Below are 26,426 nucleotides of genomic sequence, written 5' to 3' on the forward strand. Positions count from 1 at the left end.
TGTCCACACTAACGAGATAGGGGCAGGGGAGTCACCTGCAGCCTTCATGCACATATGGCCACTACAATAAAAACCTCTCACATCTGCCTTATTTCCTGGAATGCCAATGGCCTGGGAGACAACATTAAGAGAGGAGTGGTACTGCAGGGAATTTAAACAACATTTACCAGACAATGTCCTCCTCCAGGAGACACACCTTACAGGCAATGCCTGCCAGGCTAGGGACAGGTGGGGATACAAAATGGTTGCCCATGCAGGATACACTACCGGTCCCAGGGGTAGGGATTCTGCTAAAAAAATCATCGCTGCTTAATATCCACAAAACATGGCCAGAAACACAGGGAAGATAGCGGCCCTAAAGGTGTCTTGGGAAGGTACAACAATCAATATAATCTCCACCTATGTCCTAACGCAACTCCAAGACAGCCTGCTTCCAGACCTGAGTGCTGTCCTGCTCAGCCAGCAAAACGGGGAACTGTTGATGGGATAAGGACTGCTGGCCACCTTCCTGTCAGCCCTGGGGTTAATAGACATGTGGTGTGCACTCAATCCTATGACACAGCTGTACACATTTCACTCAGGGGCTCACTGCAGTCTTTAATGCATCGACTATATCTTTACTCTGGCTGGCCAGCTCCCTAGATTCTGGGAAGTCCGCCACTTGGCCAGGAGTATTACTGACCACTCCCCGCTGTGGGCTGTCTTTGGCCTTGGAAACAGCCATGGAAACTGTGAAATCACACTTAATTCATGGTACTTTAAAATTCTCAGAACCTGAGAATTCCTCTAAGAAGCCTTAGAATGGTACTTCATGGAAAATGAGGCCTTAGTGGACTCTCCACTAACCCTATGGGAGGCATACAAAGAGGTCATAAAAGGGCATGGTCTCTCCTTAATAGTGGGCCACAAAAAGGACAGCGGGGACAAATTGAGGTGACTGAGAATGAGCTCCATGACTTAGATAACACCTTGACTGACCAGGACCAAGGGGACGCTAGACATACCCTGATCCTTAAGAAAAAAGAATATAGGAATGTAGCATCGGAGGCTGCCAGGGCGAGGCATACCGCAACACAGCACCGCCTTTATGAGGTAGGAGACAAAGAACAGAAACTCACTGGGTGGTTTTATAGGCAGGAGCAGGGGACCCACTGGGTGCTGGAAATTGAGAGGGTAAACGAGAGATGCACAGACAGGGAGTGGCAGACGACTTTGCGGCATACTACACCCAGATATATTCCTCAGCTTAGACCACTATGGAGGAAGAATCTGGTAAACTCCTGGCCAACATACAGCTCCATGTCCACTCTTGTGAGGACAGAGGGCTCTTAAAAGCAGATCTCACTGATGATGTAATTCTAAGGGCTGTATGCGACTTAAATTCCAGAAAAGCGGCGGACTCCAACGGAGTACCAAATGAATCCTATAAGCTAGCTGCTCCTAAACTCGCCCCCACCTGCTGCAGATGTACAAGGAGAGCCAGAAAAAAGGGCTCACTCCTATGAGACTAAAGACTGGCCTCCACTGTTGTGATACTTAAAGACGGGAAAGCACCAGAGAGCTGTGCATCTTACAGGCCTATTTCGTTCCTTAACGCGAAATTAAAATAGTTTTGGCCTCCCGCCTCATACCGATCATTTCCGCACTGATTCACCCGGATCAGTCCGGCTTTATGCCGGGTTAAAGCAAAGCCCGTAGTCTTAAGCGCCTCCATGGGGTTTTGGGCCAAGCCAACAGGCTCCAGGAAGATGCCCTAGTTCTCTCTCTCGATGTACAATACGCATGCGAGACAATCGAATGGCCATACCTCTTTGAAGTTCTGACTAGGATGGGTTTAGGCTAGCTCTAAATAGCATGGATATGCCTCCTCTACACCAAACTCTTGGCATGCATCACAGTTAATAGGAAAATCTCCTGGGTATTAGACTCCAATGGAGCACTCAACAGAGGCCCCCACTCGTGTCCATAATTCTCACACTGATTTTAGCTGGCCTACAACCATACACAACATTTCTAAAAGCAGACGATAATCCTAGGAAATATCATGAAGGGGATACACCACACTACAATGCTCTGCATCCCATAACACAATAACTGCAACTTGGTTGTCATTACGCACGGCGTGGAAACCCTTCCAACATAGGATCGCAAAAAAAACAACACTCTTCCAATCACATGCCAACCTATATGGCGTAGCTTCCTGCCCATGCAGGGAAGCACTTCAGTGCCACACAGAGATAGTAACGCGCAATACAAATAATACAATATAATACAAAATGTATCATTTGTGCATCACCAAGAATTGTTTTGATCCAATTTAAATCTTTGTTTCCATCACACTTCAGAAATACAAACACCAAATGAGCTTTACTTTTGCTTTCATAACTGCTGATATATTCTGCAATATTTGTACAGTTCACTTACAGGGATTTATTTTTTATTTTTGTGTGAATTAGAAACAAACTGACATCCTACAGTCTTTGTTTTCGCACTCCCTGTACACATGGCTGCTGCAATTATCCGATTCTGTAGCCACTGCGTTTTTCTCATAATTATGAATTTGCAATATTTGCCACATAATCCATCATTATGCTGCATAATTTGTTTCCAGCTGAAAGGTTTCTACAAGTGCTGCAACATGTGCTGCAGCGCAGTGGAAAGTCCTTTGCAAAGGCTGATTGGTCACCTTTCAGTTACTTATAGCTGTATTAGGATGTGGAACTAGTACTAAGGAGGTAAAACTTTTGTCCACACAGTGCTAACGTATAAAAATGACAAAATATTGAAGAAATGCTTTAACAAGACGTTCTGCATTAAACAGCATAATTTGTTGCCTCATAAATTTATCGACTTTGCCGCATAATTTGAGCATCCCCCGCTGCATAATTTGAGTTGATCTGCCTATACTCCAGTGAGAATAATTCACTTTACAAAATCCTCTCCAACATCTCAACGTTAAAAGTATAAACAGCAGTTTGTCAGAAGGAGCAGTTTTACATGTAATCTGTCTTGGAATGCGCAACAAATGTAACAAGATAAGAACACAATATAAAGGCATTTTGATTGCTCATTCACCTTCTGAACTCCAGCACCTCGACTTAGTAGCTATGGGCCTTATTATGAGTTTAGCAGTGAGGGAGTGGGACCGCACCGCTCCCGCACCGCCAAACCCCTGTAGGAACCGCCCACCAGATCAGGAGTTTTTTCCTGGTCTGGCAGGCGGTTCTTTGGCATTCCCAGGGTGCGGACTATGAAATAGGCCCCACAATGTGAACTTCAAAGGCAGTACCTTTATGGCATGGACTGCTGCAGTCCATGATGTGCAGGTACTGGTGTGCAGGCACACAGGCGGGCCCATGTTGTGCCCCTATGTGCATCCACATTGCATGAGGCACCAGGAGGCCCTGTAGGGCCCCCTTTATTTCCTCTCCACCACACTTTGAATGGCTGTTCCACCACCATGAAAGTTTGGCGCTGAGGAAACTCGAAATATGCTTGGTGGGGCATATATTGCGGCCTAAAGACCGCTGTGCCACTGCCAAGGATCTCTGATTGCGGTGGTCCCAAGGTGGCCCGACCGCCCTGGCCCTAACAGGGTGGTCGGAAGATCTCCACCGCCGAGCCCCCCGAGTCTGTGGTGTGTGGACCGCCAGACTCGTAATATTTCCCTATGTATTTTTTTAATTAGACAAATACTGTGTCAGCTGCCTCGGTCGTTTGTGTGTGTGTGTGGGGGGGGGGAGATTTAAAGATTTATATGGGCTGGCCGGGATCTCAAATCCCCCTCCCCCTTCCACCCCGCCCCCTGGCTAAGGCCCTGACAGGTTGAAGCAGACTTTCCCACGTATGAACAGAAGCTAGACTGAAAGAATCCGAATGGAAGAAAGTGAATCTGTCTCACTACCTTTCAACAGACTCCAAGGTCTTTGACCCTTCCTTCCACCTCTCCAAATGAGAGGAAGATGGGCATGCTCTTAGATTCAGAACTCCCACCAGTCAATGCAGTGATCAATGTGATCAATCTATTACTTTGTTTCTCTGTAAGATGCTCATTCTACTCCAAACCGAGCACTGAGTGGAGGTGTCGGAAGCCCTCGTCTTGTTTCGTTAGGATAATTGCAACATTAGCTGTACTGGCCTCCCCAAGGCACTCTCCAGGCTACAGAACAAGGCAAACAGAATATGAATTAACATTTGTAAACAGGACCATCTCCAGCTTGCTCTGAAAGCAAATCACTGTCTACCAGTTAAAGCCAGCATCAAATTCAAGGTTTTCAAAACCGTCAAAAATGCTTTCTGGGTGAATAGGCTAAACAATGGATTGAACCACAGTCTTGTGACAAGCTACAGGAACAGTATTATTTGCTCCTCCTTTATTGCTGAGGGGGTCATGCAGGAGAGGGATTGTGATACTGCCTACAGCTCTTGATCTGGAAGCATTACAGATAGGCCTCGTATCCCCGGGCAGCAGCAGCGTCGGGTCTGAAGTTTGCGGAAATTAAAATTCCAAGTCCAGAGAGACTCAGAATTGTGAGACGCAGAGGTGAAATATCACACCTCATAATGGAGTCTATAGTAGGAAAAGGAGTGAAGTTGGCAGGGGAGTTATATAGGTGGAGGAGAAGATGGAAGAACAGCTGGGACTAGAGAGATGCTAATGGTTCGTATGTTGTAGTCAATTAACTGATGTCTTTAGCCATGAGAGAATGAAAATTAGCGTAATGGGGCCCGAGTTGGTATAGGATGGTTTGGGGTAGGTGTCTTAAATGCAATAGACTGAGTGAGAGTGAGGTCATTCATTTCTGGGAAGATTTTGGTTTGGGTGCATCCACGCGGTCTGCCAGAGTATTGACTGCTTGCTTTTTGGTTTCAAGGTTAATGGGACATCACTACTTTCTGCATCTTGATATGTGGAGATATCCTTGGCAAGGTCCAGAGTGGCTGAGGGGGGAAGGTTTGGAGAGAAAAATAAATTTCTAAGGTGGACCATAGGGTGATGTTTAGCTCTTCAAAGGAGTTGAAGGTATGTGGAAGAGTACAGTCATTGTGGATATTGCTAAGAAAAAAAGGATAACGTCAGACACTGATGTCCCATTTAGAGATCAGAAAGTTGGTGATGGAGGTGATTGGGGCACATTGATGATCGGATGGATCAGAGTGTGATCTAAAAGGTATGGATCAAATGAAGTTTTAGAGCAGTTGAGATTTGTTTATTTTATTTATTTGAAAAGTTTTATATAGCACTGGCTAGACCCGGAGGTATCAGAGCGTTTTACATGAGGAAGAACATTGTTTCAGAACATAGTTACACAGTTACATCAGTTGCTGGAGCGTAGTTACATGAGTTACAAAAGCATAGTATAGGCATAAGGATAAACAAGGCAGGCAGGGGGAGAGAAATTCAGGGGAGAGAGGAAAGAAATAGGGGAGCTAGACAAAAAATGAAGGAAGGAAGAGGTGGGGGAGGGGGTAGGATACACAGCGTGGAGACGAGGAAGTAACCGTGTCTGACGTCTGGCTGGGTAGGTGATGGCTCCCAGCAGTAAAGGGATCATTCCCAGTCCTCCATTATGTGTGATCCCCTTGTTGCGGTGGACTCTCTCAGCGGGGTCTCTGAGACTCCAGGGCATAAATGCTGGATCCCTCCCCAACAAGGGAAGAGGAGTGTTTTGGCCACAGGCACACTCTGAAGAATGAAGGAGGGAAGAGGTGGGGGAGGGGGTAGGAAACCCAACAGAAACACAGTGTCCAACGTCCGGCTGGGTTGGAGACGGCTCCCAGCAGTAAGAGGATCTTTCCCAGTCCTCTGCTATGTGTGAATCCCTTGTCGCTGTGGACTCTCACAGAGGGGTCTCTGAGACTCCAGGGCATAAATGCTGGCTCCATCACCAAAAAGGGGAGTAGGAGTGCTTTGGACAGGGGCATACTTATGGAGGCCATTTTAGGGACGTTCAGGCTGGTAGAGAAAGACCTTCACTGTGGAAGGAGAAATGTTTGTTGGGTCATTGGTTAAGTATTTCTGCGTTACAGCTGCCAGGGGGAGAGAGACGGCCGCCATGATAGGATCAGGCGGGGCGCCTCTAGTATCCCTCTTGGTTGGTTGTGACGCTAAACGAGGACTTCCTTTGAGGCCTGAGCTGTTGCTGCTATTTAAACAATCATGCAGCCTGGCCTCCCTTAGGGTGATTGTTTTTGTCTCCTGATGACAATCTTCTGTAGATGCCATGGTCAGACGCCTGTCACAAAAAAGGCTCACAGAAAGTATTGATTTCAATTGCCCTAAGAGTCAAAAGGATGACACAGTGCACTATCAAGCAGTACTCCCTGATAGAATATGCCCAAAATGAAGAAAATAATAATTAAGCTCCCGGGGACCCACAGGGACCGATGATCTTCATCCAAAGAGGGAGTGCGCTCTCACTGGCAGTGTGCCACACATGCAGTGTATTCTGGGCTCTCGATTGCTCTCCAACACTTTCACCCCCCCCCACCACTGCCTTGGGACCCTCGTGTCTCTCTCTTTTGGGCCCAGGGAAAACCTAATCACTGGGTCACTGTGTCCATACTTCTCAGTCGTGCGGCAATGTTATTTCCTCGCCAGGCACCCCTTCAGGCTCTTTTGCTCAGACATTAGAGAGGAGCTACGTCGCCATAGGGGGATATGACTGTGCTGCTTCAGCCGGTCAGCCTTCTGCAGTTCTCAGGCTATCACAGCTCCAGGCACTGCTCTACGGTGGTCCGGGGTCTCAAAGGGACGTTCTCAGCATTCCCAGCTCCGATGGAGCTGTGCTGGTGTGGCCTTGGCGATTGCAACTTGGTGCTTTTTGCCGCCAGAAATATGCCTCCTCTACATCTGCGTGGCTCGCGGGCTCAGGCATTTCTTTGGAGATCATTGGAGACAAGTATTAGGTAGAGAAACATGCAATGTATCATATGGAGCGAAGTGGGTATGTTGGCAAGGAAGCAGCTAGGAAGTAAGTGGATGTGGACTTGGAACTCCCTCCCGACCCACCTCCGCCTGACCCAGGACCACCTTGCCTTCAGGAAGCAGCTCAAGACCTGGCTGTTCGAGCAGTAGAGGGCCCCCCTCCCCTAGCGCCTTGAGACACTCCGGGTGAGTAGTGCGCTATATAAATGCTTTGATTGATTGATTGATTGATTGACTGATGTATCAAGTTTGTTTTTGAGGTTTGAGTGAGTGAGGAAGATGAATGTAGAAGAGGGAGCAATTGACTGAAACATGTTCATTAAAGAAAGAATGAACTGGTCCAGTGTAGTGATAAATGACACAGTGTATACATTGAGGGGAGTTAAAAAGAGACAATTAGGTAATCAAGAGAGGGAATAGGAGGAGGATGGTCAAAGATTACAGTAGGGGTAGTCAGTAGAGATTTTGTAGGCCACCTCTTTCGTCTCCATTTGATGAGCGTAGCTTATGTGAGAAAGCAGCAGAAGTGCTCTAGAGGAAAGAAAGGTGTTGCAGATTTCTTCAGATCAATCAAATTATATCTGATGAAGGAGAAGTGCAGAGAATGTAAGTGGAAATCAAAATGGTTTTTATTTTCAAAATGATTTACTATTTCATTTGCATTGAGAAAAGGTGCACATGTTTAGAGCTACTCTATTAGTTAAGGGTTTGTTAGGCATTATTAATTCTAACTGAGACGTGTAAGGTAGAGCAGGAAGGAGGCAATGTTTAATTTGCTGTAAAATGAGTGCAAACGCATGAAGTTTTTTTAAGGGCTGCGGAATGCTGGTGGTTTGCCGAATACCAACTTTGCCTAGCTTTGATTCTGCATCGTGTTATATTTTAGTCTCTTTATCATACATTTACAGATCTGTTTCAACACTCATTTCTCCTTCTGTCATTGTTTTTCTATCTTTCTTTTCCTCTTTCTTTCTCCCTTTTTTTTACCTTTCTCAATCTTAGTCTGAATCAAAGTCTGATGACAAATACGTACCAGTTCAGTAAAACGAAGTTGAATGCCCACCATCAGCTATAGCCGCCACAATTTATGCATTGGACAGAGGATACAGAACCTGGGAGAAACACAGTGGGAGAGCTTGACTGATCAAGGAGACTGGTGGCTCTAGGGAGCAAGATTAAGAGAATGGGGCTGATTTATGCCATGTAAGGTATGAAGTCTTGTGCTGGTTAGTCCTGCAATATGGGGATGGTAGGTGCAACAGAATCTGTAAAACTGATTAAGAGGGGAATGTGGCAAAATACAATGGAATGAGGAAAGCAATTGGGAAGTATGAAACGTAAGGGGGAGTACAGGCTGACGTCATTGGAGTAGACAATGCAAAATACTGAGTAGAGGACAGACGAAAACAGATTCACAGTTATTTTGTGGGGTGCCAATCACTTATGTGCAGGTGGGAACAAGTTACAGTTTACAATGATGAATGTGGCAGAAGGTGCAATTCACAGTTCACAGGATTGCATGGCACCAATCACTCAGATGCATGGGGATACAAAGTGTGAGTCACAGTACATAGGGATACAGCTTATCTACAATGCTCAATTTTGAGCCGATGGTTACTGGTGCTCAGCACCAGCACTTAATCTTCAACTTGGCACCGACACATTCATTTTTTGTAGGTATGGGAAGATTAAGTGATGTGCCCAGAATCACAGGATGCTGAGCCGATGCCGAGACTTGAACCAGGTAACACAGCTCCAAAGGCGCAAGCTCTGGCTGTTATGCCACATTCTCTTCTTACTTGTAGGCTTTCATGGTTAGTAGTTAGTTCTGGTATAGATGGCTCTAATAGGAGAAATTGGCCGGTGCGAGCTTCCTCCTGACGAGAGCCCCGGCATTTATTTTTTCACAAATGAATAACTGCAAAGCTATCAATCAGATTCATAGGCATGCACTGTTTAGGGTTATGAAAGGCTAATTCACTCAAATGCATGGGGATACAAGATGCTTGTCGCCATACACAAGCCTGCATAGCAACACTAACTAGCTCTGTTACGCAGTAAGAACATAATAGAAAAGCTCTTATTACGCTGAACAAAATTGCATGGCGATAACCTTAATAAGGTTACCTTTGTTCACATAAGTAGCCATCTATGTTTTGCCACAAGGATTTTGTGGAATCAACATATGTTGCACATTGTTTGAGGACTGACGGCTCACCTCCAGTGCTGGATAAGGATATATGCCCACAAATGAAATTATGTAAGCGAAATGGCAGTGTTTTTGCTTAGCTGCTTTTCAATTCATAGCAAAATTGAATGTAATTTACAACTAAAATGTATTAATGAGATTAGAACTGTCCCTAGCCAAGACCATTTTATTTGAATATATATATATATACACACTCCCTCACAGGGCTTTCTGCCAATTCCACTTTAACTACTAGCTTAGGCATACTTCATTGAGATTGACAGTATTGCTCTATTGCAAGGAGGAAATCCACACACAACGTTGATCCCTTTAGTGCCAGGGGATTACCATGGCACTGTGTGCTATTTAAGCTAAAAAATATTTTAGATTTTAGCTAACTTCTTTTTCATGTCTGGTGTTAACCAAGACCTTTTGATATTACCAAAATTATATAAGTGATATACCTACAGATAGGAGCTATCAGCCAGCTCTCTTCCTCCAATTGCCTGTTAACTTCACCCCACAATTTTACACAGCATGGCGCAATGGGCAGCCCTCTTCAGTCAGTGACAAACTTCACTGTGAGTGAGGCATTCTGCTCTCACAAAGAGTACATAAGCCCTCAAAGTAGTTCCCTTCCAGGACGTGCCCCCCTATAGCAATGTATGCTTTATAGACCAAAAAATATTTTTGATTTTAGGCAATAAAAAAAATATATATTGATGTGTGCCCAGCAGATCCACTAACAATACAGTTTTACAAACACTGTGGCAAAACAAATGAAGAGGCTGGCAACCAACGCCAGACCTATTGTCTTTGCCAATGCTTGTGTCCTGGCCATTCCCCATCAATAACTTTTTACGAAAGCCTTCACAATATAAAGCAAGCACTGACAAAACGTTAGAGCTGGCAGCCGACGCCAGACATATTGGCTTTATCAATGACTGTGTATGCTAGTTGCCGCTTTTCGAAGGGAGGTAATGCACACAGCACCTAAAGTGGAGACATTCATAATTATGCTGTCTGCTGAGGGACAGTCATATCTACATTACTTAATAGAGTGACACAGTTATTGTATTGACCAATACTATCTGCAGAGATTTATCTAAACAGACTGATGGAGGTCCGCATGGGTACCTCTTACGTACATTGTGGGTGCATTGAGGGCTGTATAGGTATTCTAGTTCAATGCCTGTATATATGTTTCCTGTGTTCACTGGTGCCTGCTAGCTTGTTGTTTATGTTGTTTATGTGTGTGAACATGTGTTTGGTACACCATACAAACGCCACACTTAATGGCTTCATTAATGCTTCTTCCTAATGTTAGTCCTTTTTTAGTGCTGTGCACTTATTGAGAACCGTTATCATCAATGCATTTAAGATAAAGAGTCTTCATTTGATCATTAGAGGAAGTGTAGTGAAGACAGAGACTGGCTTGCACACATTGCTATGTTAGCATACGGTTATTAGGAATTAAACGCCATTTTGCCACTTTGCAGCTTTCGCACGAGACACTTCATGTAACTGTTGTTGTAAGTTAAACTGCTTAAGTTTCTTCACATGAGAACGGCATGTTTTTCACATCCCTAGACTTACATTGCGACCTTAGTCTGTACACTGCGTGCAGAAGCCTTCAAGGTCACCATAACAATGTATGCTGTTATTTGGGTTGATCGGCCTGCTCTAGCCACAACACGCACACACCTGCAACCAACTGAAATTCTAGTGCCTTTAATATTGCACTGCATGCATGATTCGAACACTTGAAAGAATATCATTTCCAGAGACAGAGAGTTTTGCTGATCCTGAGATGTGATTCACCTCTGCTGATCTTGGAGGTATGGGGTTCCCCATTTAAGCCTAAGAGACCTTCTATTATTATAAAACCTAGTTCCTAGTAGGGGTGGGTGGTATACAAGGCGCTATAGGACCTGTTTCCACTATCATTGTAACATGATTTCTCCCTTTGTGTTTTATGGAATTGTACCAATGCTAATTGTATTATTTCTAATCATATGCCTGCTTATGTTAACCAAAATACTGCATCTTAGAGCACGTCATTAAAATAAACATTTTAAACTTTAACATGTCTCCAATTACTCACGTCATGGACTGGTATGAGAATAAAAATGAAAGAGTGTTCTTGATTCCCACCATTCCTGAGAGTAGCCTACGTCGCATGTTCTGGGCTGTCTAATCATTGGTAACTTCGTTCTAGGACGGAGAACTAATGAGACACTGATGCTAGTCGGATAGGGGTTCTGGGTTCTGAGGTGAGTTTTTGGTACACCACAGTTCAATGAGGTCCTGGTTTCATGTGCATAGTTCTGTGCATGAGCAAACTCCCGGCAACATGGCGCACCTAACGTTTCGTCTTATATTCGAGACACTCGTGTAGTGCTTAAATCAGTCTGCAACACCCTCACTCCTGTTTCCGGTTAACAGTTCTAACGGATTAGCCTACCTATATGGATAAAATATAGGTTCATTTAAACTTGAGATTTTAAAAAGGTTTGTACTTTGAATTACTAACCGTTTGTTCTACAATTTATATAGATTGGTTTTTCTGTACTGTGTCCTCATGGGTGATGTTGATATCGACCCGCATAGTCGGGTGCCCCTTCGCAATCATTTGTGAGCGTTCGGGTGCCCGTTGAAGGCTGGGCAGTCCTTTTCGAAGTGAGTGCAGACGTTACACACCCATTTGAGCTTTTCTACTCATGGGTTAACTTTCCTGCAGTAAATGGGGATGATGGTACGTACCATACTTACACTCACACTGTCGTGCCTGCTGTGTATACTCCATATAGGACACAGAAGATTCCAATTTCTGCTTGGCAGCATCATGTTTGGTTTAATGGCGCCCTTCCCCACACCGTGGGTGTGGTTCGGTTGGGTCCCTTGTCAATTCCTGGGGCCACTTGGCCTGTTCTGGCCGAATTTACTCAGCATCCACGTTAACTTACAGTCCCTGTTGCGGACTTAAGAGTCCTTTATGCCTCTGTTGTAGGGGTGCTTAGGGCTTTAGTGCAATACATTTCAAGCAACATCCAGGTGGGGGCACCTGGTGCTGCGGGGCAACCAGTTGGAACAGCCGGGATGAAAATTAGTCCAGTCATGGTCAATTCGGTTATGGGCAAGCACCCCCAAGATAAGGACGAGATGCCTTTTTGGCTTGCCAAGAAATTTGACCAACTGGAAGCAGTATTTCCTAATACGACTCCTGTTGAAAAACACAGGATTCTGACCATTAGTTTGCAGAAAGACTTAGTACCAGAGGTGACAGATTGTGAGAACTGGGGTAAAGTATTTGCAGCAGTATACGCGAAGTGCTTCGGCACACCATCTATGACTGTTCTGCCCTCCGTGTTCAAACGTGTTCAGGATCAACACGGTACGGAGGGGGATGTTGAGTTGGGAGTGAGACTTTTCAGAGTGTTTAACATAGTTTCCGATCTAATCCTTGCTAACATCAAGGGAGATGCGGTATACTTTCAAGTAGCTTTGCGCGATGTCCTCGATGCCGATAAGCCCCGGCAGTTGCCGGAAATTATTGCGGAGGCTGATAGACCAAATACTGCAATAGTTTGGGTGTTGAGCCTTTTGCTAAAACAGCAGCTCAACCGCAAACTCAGACAGCTAAGTCTAACAAAGACGACCGTCCAGTTTTTCCTAAACAAATTGGAAAGCTAGAAAAACAGGGGAAAAAGCAACAGAACCAGGGGTTGCGTCCTGCATCACCAATACCAGTGTCTACTGAGCGCACATATGATTTGTGCGACCGCGCGAGCATTAGGTTTCCTGAAAGATTTCAGGTTCCTGATCAACGTTCTCCTCGTTCTTAACAGGAAACATCGGTCTCAAAAGCCGGTGGAGGAGAATGAGTCAGAGGTCGGGGTGCCGCACAAGGACGGGAGCAGCCCCGCCCAACTGATGGTAAAGGCAAGCAGGACGACTTTCAATGTCAATGACCTCAGTTTCAGAAAAATAAAGTTGCTTCTCTAACAGTGAGATATGCCACAGGTAGTGAGAACACAGCTTTGGAACCAGACATTGGCCCTGACCCTGCTCGACAGCGCAGCAGAGGTTACAATAGTGCGGCAAGCACTGCGTCCATATCTGAAGGCAACAGCAACAGAAACGTTCATCACCGTAGAGACAGCTGACACTAGAGTGGCTCCCCCTGACAAGCTATTTGAAGTAGTCCTTTTAATTGAGGGTGACATACAACGTGAAATTAAAGGGATTTTTTGGGATAATCGGACTTCCACGTATGACATTTTGTTAGCGGAGTTACCTTTCGTTTTGGTCGCTCCGAGAGGGGAGGAGGTAATCCTCCCTAGTTTCGCACACACTGTGCCCAAGGAGCAGACGCAGAACTTTGCAGAAGAGTGGGCTCTGGCACTTGCGCCGGCTTTGTACACTATTCAGGTAGGGTGGGATAAACTTTCGCCTAGCCATGAGATTCCATTGCGGTCTATGCCACAGCCACAACCCCAATATCCCATTCGGCGGGAAGCGAAAGCTCCAGTTGCCGAAATCCTTGAGCAATTGGAATATCAAGGTGTAATTACAACATGTGGGTCTCCCATGAATGATAAATACTCTTTTCACTGTGACCAAGCCTGATGGGTCGTACAGCCTAGTTTTGGATTACCGGCGTTTGAACTCTCATTGCCAGACATGCGCAATAAAGAATACCCACAGTTCTGCCCTGGTCGATAGTCTCGTGAGAAAAAGGTTTAAAACCACACTTCCAATGGCTTTTTTAGCCATAACCTGTCCTCGGTTAGTAGTCAATGGACAGCCTTTACCTCGGGCGGTAAAACAAAGACAGTTCAAAAGATTAGCCATGGGCTACAAAAAAAGCCCAGGTGTCTTTGCCACTTGTGTAGTCTCTTTGTTAGAGAGGCTCGACCCTGATGGGACTCGTACGTTGATGATATTTATCTCACAGACAACGAATTATGGCCGCATCTGTGTCACGTTGACCGCATCATAGTTATGTTTGCGAACTTCGGTTACAAATTTAACTTTGCAAAATCAAACATTGCTGAGTACACAGTGTTGTTTTTGGGCTATGAGCTCAACAATGAAGGTAGAGGTTTAGCTCCTCACTTTCTGTAGAAATGCGCATGTCTACGCGCTCCACCAACTCTGAAAAAGCTACCATCTTTGCTGGGTTTTCTGAATTTCAGGCGTACTTACATACCCGATTAGGCCCAGCGAATCAAGCCACTATATGCTTTGAAACAACCTACTTTTACCAAATCTTGCTGGTTACCGGAGCACTCGCCTATACTGCATTCTTTGCAGGCTGATCTGCTGGAGTCTAAATGCTTGCTGACACGTGACAACCACACTAACCTGGTAATAAGAATTGTGCCAGGCGCAGTGGGTTTCACGTACTTGACGTTTAATGAAGGAGACACAGTTCCTATTGCTTACAAGTCACACCCGTACACTTCTGCTGAAATGCGATTTTCTACTGTTGAGAAAGTTTTCACACCAGTGCACATGGCGATTCTCAAGGAATGAGCACTGCCACAGGGGAAACGCTTGTTGGTTGTTACTCTATATCTTGCCCTTGAGGCGGTGACGAAAGCCAGTGGACCGAATTCAAAAGCTTTGCATCCGCGTTGGATACAATGGGCTACTTCACTGACGTCTCCGGATGTCACGTTTATTTTTGATCCCTCATTGCAGACTTAGGAGTTTTTACAGTATGACTTTGTTCATCCTACTCCTTTTTCTTTGCGCCTGCTAGAGGATTACCATTGTATCATTTATAACAATGGTTTGGCGCGACAGGATCAAAGCATGCTTATTCAGCAGCCAGCGCAATAGTGGTTGGTACCATTGTGAATGGAGAATTCAAGTTCGATGTCCTGCACATGCAGTCATTAGGGGACTGTACCGCCCAATTGGCAGAGTTACGAGCTCTAGTGCTTGCCCTATAGTATGCTGACCACCGTGGGACTATCTCCTTGTAAGTGACTCATACTACTGTGTTCAGTCTTTCAATGACAATTTATTCTTTTGGACTCAAAATAACTATCGTGATTCCAAAGGTAGCACAATCAAACACAAAAGGCTTTGGGTTAGAGTTGCAGAACTTAAAGAGCAGCTGCCTCTCGTAAATGTAATTCATACTCTTTGTCACCAGCGTGTATGAGTACACGCTGTTGGTAACAGTCTTGCTGACGAAGCAGCGAAGACAGCAGTGGCAACATATTTAGTAGCAGCAGTTACAAGATCCAAAAGTAAGATTGATGATGACATCTTGGCAGCTATTGCCGCAACAGAGAAGGGAAGTGATTACCCTACAGGTTTTCCTTCTAAATACTCTTATCATTTAAGTCCTGATAAAGTTCCCTATGTGAGATTTAACGACGTTGTTGACAGGTTGTTTCCCAGCGTGGACCACAGGCTTTCCTTGATAACAGCCGCTCACGAGGGCATGGCCTTGGCTCATGCGGGCGTTTCAGTGACTGTCTCTATCTTACAGCAACGTTATTGGTGGCGCGGATTGTATAAACAGACTTGCAATTATGCCCTTACTTGTGACATTTGCCAGCAGATTAAACCTTCGACTGCTGCGTGTCCACCACAAACACAGTTATACATATCTAATAAACCACTTGGGTGTGCTTATTTAATCACTGCTATCCTTTCTTTTCTGATACCGCGTATAAGTTCATCTTACTTGCAGTGGATTCGTGCGCATGCTTTTTATGGGTCTGGCCACAACGCAGCGCTGATGCTCGAACTGTCATCAGGGATTTGAGTGTCCTTGTGGGAATTTTTGCATGTGGCACCCTCCATTCTGAATTTCTGACCAAGGCCCGGCGTTTGCCTCTAAGGCGTATAAAGAAGCCATGAGGTCTTTGGGGGTGCAGGTCAAATTTTTGTCTCCATATCGGCCTGAGGGCAATTCTGTTGTGGAGCGGATGAACAGAGACTTAAAGCAATCCTTGACAGCTAGGGTTTTAGGTACTGGCAGGAACTGGTTTGCCCATTTGTATAGCGTACAACGTGCACTTAATAATCTCCCTAGAAGGTCTCTGGGTGGGCAGACCCCATACAAAATGCTCTTTGGCATAAAGATGTTTGGCCCGGACCTTGAGGGTCTAGACATGGCGGCGTCAGCCGCACCCTTTGAAGTAGATGATCATTTTGCTGTATTACAGAACCTACAAGAGACTCGAGACAGTCTTGCAAAGGAACATTTGCCCTCCACAACTGATGCTGTGCTTCAGATTCTGGTAGTTGGCTGGCTACCTCGAGTCGGTGACCTGGTCCGTGAGAAGGTGGAGAAGAAGGAGTTCGGCCCCTCTTATTGTGCACCTGTTCCAGTGCTTGGCGTGCAGGGTACAAGAACAGTTATTTTACCTCCGCTTCCTGGTCGCAAGGAGAACAGGTACATCTCTGTTGACAATGTCATTTTACAACGAGTGGCCGAATCTTCTTAATATGACTCCAGTGCTCTCTTGTTCAGCAAAGCTGAGAAATTCTGTTTTGGCCCCGGCTAGCACCAACAGGCCTGACATTGCCACTGAGATGTCTACAGTTACTAATCCATTATTGAATCCACAGGCTGGTGATCCCCAAGAAGAAACGGAGTGTACATATCCCACAGATGTGTCATTGCCTGGTATGCAGACAACTGCACTTGATCAGTCACTTTTTTCATTTGACTCTGACTCTACAACTTCAAGAGCCACATCGAAAATTTCTACTTTTTCTGTTTGGTTTAAAAAACATTTTTTAATTCCCCCTTGGACTTACATTTGGCTGGTGCTTTTCTCCATTTTTTTTATTCATATCGATTGGATTTGTAGTTATATTTTTTCGTTTTGTAAATGGAATTTATATGACAGATAGGTCTTCAATTCGATTAATTGATGGAACTTTGGCACCCCACTCCTCATCACACAATATGAAGAGAGACCTGACTTTTGTTAATGTCACTGCCTGGCCTGTATTAGATGGGATTGTTTGGGATAATGTAAATTGTGAGATACATGGCCCCACAGAAGGTGGTAAAGGTCCCCAATGTACTTCGTGCTTCAATGGGGGATGTAGTTAAACAAAATATACGCTCTGATGATTGGGATGTCCAGGCCGTCGAGGCCCTTTTTTCTGATTTAAAATATTATGCTGCATTTGATGCTGAAGACCTATATTTAGATTCTGCTAATTATGCAGACCTGTTCTGCAATCAGCACTATGGCAATCATTACCTGCATAAGCAAATACCTTTAGAAATGTGGTTAATTTTACACAATGGGAACATTGTCCAGCTCCCATTGAAGGTAGTTCTAAAACTCTATTGAGCAAATTCACATAGTTTACTGATTTTAGTCCAAATAATCCAGAAGCCTTTTATTTCAGAATGACTGCAAAGTCCTCTTCCAAAGTTAGACTCAGCCACACTAAATTACTGTATTCGAAGTCCTTTATGGATCAATTAGCTATAGAGGGCTATGAGCTGTGGAAAGATACTATCGATCTAAAATCTGTTTGGGGTTCCAAAAGCTGGCAGCTTTGCATTGTGCATGTCTCATCTGTAACCCCATGTTGTTTTTGAACTGAACCATTTCTCAAACGACTTGCTTTGGATTGGCTACTTCTGAAAAGATGAATGCTTCTACCATTCTAGATCTAGGTGCTTATCCCGGATGGGAAAATCACACAGACATGTCTATTGATGAATTGCAGTCCGTAATTACTAATACCTCCTTCAATATTTCCAGCTTGAATCCCAAAGGTTGGCTATTAGGGCAAAAAAGTTCAGATTACTGCCAACATCATTTTCTGGATTTAGCTCCAGGCTACATGCAGGTTAGGTTGGACCCCCGTTTTGAAAGCTCCTATTCTGTTACTACTTACACTGTAGGCAAATTGTGTCAAAATTAGCTGAAACATTCCACCTTAGCGTCAGGTAAACATCATTTATCACAATCGACTGACGATGTTGATTTAAATGACTTTGTAAAAGTCCCTGTAGGAGGTAGGTCAAAAAGATGGATATATGCTATTTACAACGAAGTCTGGAAATTGTCCCAAGTTGAAGCCGCTTCTAGACTGAGGGCTATAGATCAAGTTTATTTAGAAAAAGTGCTTGCTGTCATTGATAATAGCATTAATACTCTTTCTTCCCGAATTTACACATTAGATAGCATTGTGTCATCTGTTGTTGATATTGTGCAAGTTGAGGTGTCTGCTTTGTACCATGGTCAAAATCAATGAATTCTATAATGCAGTTTGCATGGACTTCACAAACTTTAAAATCTGGGAAAGTTCCTTGGGATTACATGAATACCTCTCCTCTATTTTTACCGTTTAAATTGACTGAAAAACAACAGTTCTTGTCCATGAAAGATGCAACATATTCATTACTGCATATTGAAAAATTGGAACCTTTACCATTTTCTGTCGTTGTATCTAATTCCGCTATTTGGCTTATCCATGGGATAATAACACTACTGTTCCCCTTGTTTAAATTCAATTCCTGTATGAAACACTATGCCCTAGGCAGATATGAACCATTGGGTAGTGCATATCTCCATGAAGTTTGGTCACTTCCATTCACATATAGGTGCCTGAGAGAGGGTAAAGAGGTTTATTAAATGGCGAAGGATGCTCTTCTACACCTGATCATTCATTGGTTTGCGAGAACATACAATTGCAAGGCTCTTGTAACATGAAGGCCCCGAATTTGGCTTGCATTTTAAAAGGGAATCCAGTGCCGGCTATAACACCAACATTCATGCTGCTAGCTAATGGTAGTTAATTACTTTTAAATAATGAAAATTGCTGTGGTATGCTGGCAGGCATACCGTACATTGTGACCGTCTCCCAACGTGTAGTTTGCTGTAAAAATTTGCTTTTCCCACCCCCGCATGGGAGACTAGACATATCTATCTGGCCTTCGCTTATGACCTTGAAAGCAAAGTTCAACAGGATGAGCAGAATTAGGGCTCTATTGTCCCAACGACAAGTCGCCTTTACTTCTTCCCGTGAAACATTCGTCCTTCACGTAGCTAACACCCGCACTGAAGTGCATGCGCTTTTAAATACTGATCTCCCACTTCATTTCGGCGCTTTGATTTACACTATAGTTAATGCATTGTCAACAAGTGGCCTGGTGCATTTTTTTAAAGGTGTGAGCTCCGGCCTTGTGACTTCATTCCAAACAATTTTTGGTGTGATTCTGGCCTTTTTTCATTCTATTTTTTCCAGCATCTTCGGCGGTTTACCAATAATTCCCGCCTTGGCTGGCGGTGTGCTGCTGTTGATTTGCCTGCTAAAAAATGGCTGCACAATCTGTGTCACAAGACAGCCTGCCCTGGCTGCTCCAACTTCGCAACCGGATGCTTGAATATTATGGAACGCTACCTCTAGCCACTTTGAGTGTAGCCTATGGATTATCTTTCCAATTCTCGTACTTCACTTGCGTGCAACCTGTTTTCCATTGTCTGGATTGCGGATTCGAATGGGCTTTGGACTTATGTCTCTCCAATACGGCATCTCCTGCTCCGGATTACGATCGATTGTTGAGTCCCTTAGTGGCCCATGATTTGGACTGTTCTGGGATCGGGATTATGGCCCGGAATTCTAGGTAATTGGGACATATGTGCAGCAGCCCATGACTTCCTGGCACAGTTATCATGAAGAACACGCAAGTTGTCCTCTGGTGGTGCTAGAGGCTCCAGCTATCGAAGAACATGTATGTTCATTTGCTTTATTAAATAGGATGGCTGAAATGTTTGCTGATAATAATATTGACGTCCTTTTGGAGTCTGTTGCAACTTACTGTGCCTATACGCTGATGGATTGAATTGGCACTTGTCCATCATAGACGCGTACAGTCCTCAACACATTTTTTATTAATTTTTTTCCATCTCCATGCATGGCAGTATAACGCCCATTTTTTGGGAGGTTTTTTTTCCCCTTGCTGCTTCGAACTGTTCACTTCCAATTATCCAGTTTGGCAAAGTTTGGTTGTGTCTCCCTCGAACTCTGCGTTCCTAAATTGCTTCCCTTCTTGTACGTGGTCTGATCAGGGGAGGGTGTAGTGAAGACAGAGACTGGCTTGCACACATTGCTATATTAGCATACGCTTTTTTAGAAGGTAAACGCCATTTTGACACTTTGCAGCTTTTGCACATGACACTTGAGTAACTGTTGTTGTAAGTTAAACTGCTTAAGTTTCTTCACATAAGAACAGCATGTTTTTCACATCCCTAGACTTACATAGCGACCTTAGTCTGTACACTGCGTGCAGAAGCCTTCAAGGTCACCATAACAATGTATGCTGTTATTCAGGTTGTACGGCCCCTGCTCTAGACACAACACGCACACAGCTGCAGCCAACTGAAATTCGAGTGCCTTTAATATTGCACTGCATGCATGATTCGAGCACTTGAAAGAATATCCTTTCCAGAGACAGAGAGCTTTGCCGATCCTGAGATGTGATTTACCTCTGCTGATCTTGGAGGTATGGGGTTCCACATTTAAGCCTAAGGGACCTTCTATTATTATAAAACCTAGTTCTTAGCAGGAGAGGGTGGTATGCAAGGCGCTATAGGACCTGTTTCCACTATCATTGTAACATGATTTCTCCTGTTGTGTTTTATGGAATTGTAACAATGCTGATTGTATTATTTCTAATCATATGCCTGCTTATGTTAGCCAAAATACTGCATCTTAGAGCACGTCATTAAAATAAACATTTTAAACTTTAACGTGTCTCAATTCAATTCAATTCAATAGAGACTTTATTTCGGTTGTATTTCACACCATAAAAGTACACATATATACAATACAATTAAAAACATTACTCATAGTATTACAATAGTTCATAATCACATAAGAAAGTCATATTACACGTATCCAGGTACCAGATAAATAATAAAGTGCAAATGGTGCCGGGTATAATACCGCAAAAAATGTCTTTCAATAGGTAGGCTGGACAGTCATAGGGAAGTACAATATCACTTGTCCAAGCAGTTTCTCAGTTTAACAGTTAGTTTTAGGAATTCTATTACCTGGAGAACACTGTCACTGTACAAGAGCTGTAAGTATAAAAATGCTGGTCTGATTTGGTTAAAATTAAGTTTTCTTAGGAGGGCAACAAGATAACGTCTGCGAGGATATTCATAAAATCTACATAAAAACATAAAAAGCAGCATATCCTGTGGAGACTTCCTGCGCAGCCACAGGGAGCTGCAGCCTTGTTAAAAATGTCTGACTTTGGTCTAATTAAAAGATGATGGAAAATATTGAATCTGAACCTTGACAACAAAAATGTTTCGTGAGAAGTAAAAGTACCCATTAAATATGGCTCCATACTGTCAACGTGTCTCCAATTACTCACATTGTGGACTGGTATGAGAATAAAAACGAAAGAGTGTTATTAATTCCCACCATTCCTGAGAGTACCCTAAGTCGCATGTTCTGGGTTGTCTAATCGTTGGTAGCTTCGCTCTAGGACGGAGAGCTAATGAGACACTGATGCTAGTCAGATAGGGGTTCTGGTTTCTGAGGTGAGTTTTTGGTACACCACAATTCACCGAGGTCCTGTTTTCCTGTGCATAGTTCTGTGCATGAGCAGAATCACGCAACAGAAGCACACTCCTTTATAACTCCTTTATAACTAACAACTAAAATGCTTCTTAAAGACAGGAACAGAGATGCATAGTTGTTTCTAAATCTTTAAGTAACAACCAAACAACCACAATTTTCAATCTCAACATAATCTTCAGTAGTGAAAATACTGCACCTTTTTTTAGATTGGTTGACTGGCACAATTGATGAGCCCTCTCCAGTTTGAACTGCAAAAACTTCTTCTCTGTTAACAGAAAAAAGCTTTCAGCTAATTGGATACAGAGGAATGACGCACTTTACACATAAACACAAGATTACAATATAACATGCAAAATCTTTCTTCGCCCCCCTGCATGTAATACATTGAAATACATCTGGAAGGTGGAGGGGAAAGAAAAAGTTACCTTCATGACCACCCTATAAATCTTAGGCCCTCGCTGATTATGAGGGGATCTGTGTTTTCCAACCGCTGTGAAAATTGATGTTTGAGCAGGGGTCAGAATTACAAGTTGGATGTTATTTTACACACCCGATAATCACTAGGTGCACTGTACGACACTGAACTCTACTCTGCACCATTCTACACACTGCACTCTCCATCACTGTACTCTACACCACTGCAGTGTATATCATTGTAGTCTACTCTGCACTTTACTATGCACCACTGCACTGTATGCCACTCTACTCATCTTTTCTCATTTGCACCCTAGGCCACTGCAATGTACGCCATTGCACTTTATGCCACTCTACTCCAGTCTGCACCACTCTACTCTATGCCACTACGCTCCACACACAGCCACTCTACGTCACTCTATCACACTCTAGACCACACAATGCCACTCTATTCTATGGAACTCACTGTATGCCACTCTACTGTACTCCACTCTACTCCCCCTCACTTTACTCTAAACCACTTCACTCTAAAAAACGTAACTCTATGCCACTCCAAACCACTCTATCACACTACACTCAGCACCACTCTAATCTACGCCACTCTGAGCCACTCTACCCTAAGCCACTGCACTGTACGCCACTGTACTCTACTCTGCACCACTCTGCTCTATGCCACTGCACTCTAGGCCAATGCACTGTACGGCAATGCACTCTACTCTGCACCACTCTACGGCACTGCACTCTACTCTAGTCCACTCCACTCTACGCCACTGCACTGTACACCACTGTACTCTACTCCACATCACTCTACTCTATGCTACTGCATTCTACACCACTATACTCTAAGCCTCTGCATTCTATTGTGCACCATTACACTCTAGGCCACCCTACTCTACACCACTGTATGCCACTCTACCACACTCCACTCCATACATTACCATTCTACTCTATGCCACTCTACTCTACCACACTTCTAGGTCACTGCACTGTACGTCATTCTACTTTAGTCTGCACCGCTTTACTCTATGCCACTCTACTCTATGCCATGCCACTCCACTCCACCCCCCTACACTGTACTCCACTCTACCACACTCCACTGGATACATTACCACTCTATTCTAGGGAAGAGGTGTGGCGCATCGGCCAGGGCGACAGACGCCAGACGCTGCAGATCACGGTTCGATCCCCGGGACCGGCGGAATGGGTCTGCTCAGAACCATGTGACTCTGGGCAATAGCTTGCTTAATATTCCCAACGGACCCCAGCACCGGGAAACCTACGGGTAGCTGTGCGCTTTACAAATACAGAATTCATTTTATGCGAGTCTACTCTGCCCGACTTCACTCTACCCCAGTTCACTCTACACCACTCTACTCTACGCCCCTCAACTCTCTGCCACTCTATTCTACTCCACTCTACGCGACTCTACTCCAGTCCACTCTACTCCAGTGCACTATAAGCCAATCTTTTCTACTCTGCGCCACTCTACGAGATTGCACTCTACACCACTCTACTCTACAACACTGTACTCTACTGCATTCCACTCCATGCCACCTCTCTCTATACCATTGCACTGTACAACACTGCATTCTGTGACATTCTACTCTACTTTGCACTACTCTACTCTACGCCACAGCACTCTATACCACTGCATTTTACACCACTGCATACTATACTACTGCACTGTGCATCACTCTAGTCTTCCCCATTTCACTCTACACCCACTTCATTCCACACCATTCTCCTCTACACTGCTGTACGCCACTCAATTCTATGCCACACTACCCCACACACCTCCAAGCCATTCCAATCTACGCCATTCTACTCCACTTTACTGTACTGCACTCTAATCTACTGTACTCTACAACAGTACACTAAGTGCCACTCTACTGTGCCCCCACTCTGCACTATTGCACTCTATGCCACTGCCCTCTACTCTGCACCACTCTACTCTATGCCACTGCACTCTACTGTACACCAGACTACTCTACACTACTCAAAGTCTCTTTACCTCACCCCACTGTACTCTCTTCCACTCTATGTCACTCCACACCATTGTACGCCCGCCACCTCACTCTGCCCCTCTCCACAATAAATTATTGAGAAAGTACTGAGGTGCTATTGAATTGTAAAAAAATTATATATAAAAAAATCATAAGATTATAAGATTAAAACACATTTATTTTTATAAAACATACACATTCAATGAAAAAACAAAGGTTAAAGAGAGACTTTAGTTAGGAAAACCTAAAAATGTATTTGTAAACAAATCCACTTTAAACTACACAAACATCACCAATTCTAAAATTATAGTTACAGCTCAAAGTTATAATCTGCACAGCACCCAAAACTTAATGTAACTCGTGCACCTTCATTTACAGTGTTGTCAACTCACTGTGCAGAAGAGATGAACTATAACTCGCCCTTCTACAATGCACCATTAATACCCTTTCATATTACAGCACTTATGCCACTTTAAATTATAGCATTCATAGCAACACTCATGACACTTTAAATGACATAATTTCTGAAAACACTGTATATGGTAGAGGGTCAGTATAGTTCATTTAGTTTTCGTAACTATAACTTCTCTTCAACATTTGGTTTTTTCAATAAATATATAAATTATCAAGGTACATATACGAGGAGTTAGGAATGGTAAACCTATGCTTACCTATATAAACTTACCTTCACAATAAGTTGGTACTCGATATTTTTGGCACCATATTTTTTGTCCAAACAATATACTGGAGTTGATATTCTGATGGACCCCAAAGTAAGATCACAGAAAACTGAGAGAAGCCGAAATGGGCAGCCAACATCTTAAGCAAGCAAATATCTAAATAACTCCTGACTAAATCACATGTCTCCATGTCAAAGAATCAAGAGCACTGACTTGCAAAATCATATTGGTGCATGTGCCATCCTACATAGCTAACAGAAACATTTCTGGAGAATACAATAGAAGCAGCCTTAGCTCTGATGGAATGTGGTAGGCAATTGACGGAAGGGGCATTACAAGGTGTAACAGTGAGAGATACAGGTGGCAAAACACCCGGGAATTATAATTTGGGGAAAAGCTTTTTGATGAATCTACACATTATAAATTACCAAAATATGGTAAAGGGAACATAGTTGCCTCTTTTGGTCCAGGCTGAAATGGGGGAATGTCTATAAACGCCTCAAGAAGCTAAGAGGTATGGAATGTGAAATGATGACCTTAAGTTAATGAATCACTTTGTTCAAAAGTAATTGAGGCAACACAACTTTATCATAATAAATCAGAATGTGGTTCAAAAATGACAGGGCTTGCAGCTCACCAATGCATCGTGCACTAGTAATGGCAATAACATTTTTGTTTTGTATTAAATTAGCTTCATGACGCTAGGCCAAAAGATTTCTGCATCAGATGTGTAATGGAATAGATTCAAGTCTGACCTGACTGTGAGCATCCACACTAGAGGGATGGATGGAATTGGCTGGTTAGATATCATTTGACGGCCAATTTCTGGAGGACCTGATGGAAGCCAAGTAAATCTTCAAAATGCCTGCTTGCATATCTGATTCTGCAGGAGTCTAGAAAGCCATACAATGTCATCAGGGAATAAGCAAGAAGAATGATGTCCTTAAACGTGGGACAGTGGTCAAACCACAACTACTTCTTCTCATATTAGGGCATGGTAGTGCTTTTCTTGGCAGGGCGGCACGGACAGCCTTATTTTCTGAGGAGAGAGACAGAGGTCAGCACAAAACAGCTCCTCAAGCACCAGGTGCTCAACTACAGTGATTTTATGGATATGTATATAGCTCTATTTTTGTCCAGTTATCAGATTGAGCCTCAGGGGAAATCTGATGGCTTCCTTTTTAGTGGATGGCCAAGAACAGAGAGAGTAAGGCTGATGTGAACAAGATGATTGACTTGGTGCCATTGATCTTTTAAATGACCATCTGATTCAGCTGAGAGGGAGAAAAGAGATACAGAAAACTCCCTGACTAGTCCAAGACAGCATCTGAAGAAACTCCAGACACCTGTCCATTTAGAAGGCAAATATGTTGCTTTCAATGTTTACAATAGCTAGAAATGCATCTGTGTCTAGCCTTAATATGTAGCCCAGGACTACCTGAGTGGGACCGCACTTTGGAATGCCTGTGTACACCTGTTTACGGCATTTCCTTTTATATGGAGCACGCCTGTAATGTGAGGAACCTCAGACAACAAGATTGCAGAACAGTCAAGTTCCAAAGATCCATTTCACATCATCATAGATGCGTATAATTAGTGTCTGTCTTCTTTCTGATACAGAA

The 26,426-nt window shown here is 43.8% G+C and overlaps 1 protein-coding gene across 1 annotated transcript in view; it reads right to left on the bottom strand.

Annotated features, from left to right (window-relative positions):
• LOC147673861 (uncharacterized) overlaps window positions 1–26,426 on the bottom strand; it is a 1,240,526-nt gene that overhangs the window by 264,034 nt on the left and 950,066 nt on the right. Inside the window, exon 12 of the mRNA XM_086947748.1 lies at window positions 21,904–21,972. Within this exon, the coding sequence (XP_086803874.1) occupies window positions 21,904–21,972 (69 nt within the window). The remainder of the gene's footprint in view (window positions 1–21,903; window positions 21,973–26,426) is intronic.

The sequence above is a fragment of the Lissotriton vulgaris genome, chromosome 12, assembly GCF_964263255.1.
Source record: "Lissotriton vulgaris chromosome 12, aLisVul1.2, whole genome shotgun sequence".
Classification (NCBI taxonomy): Eukaryota; Metazoa; Chordata; class Amphibia; order Caudata; family Salamandridae; genus Lissotriton; species Lissotriton vulgaris.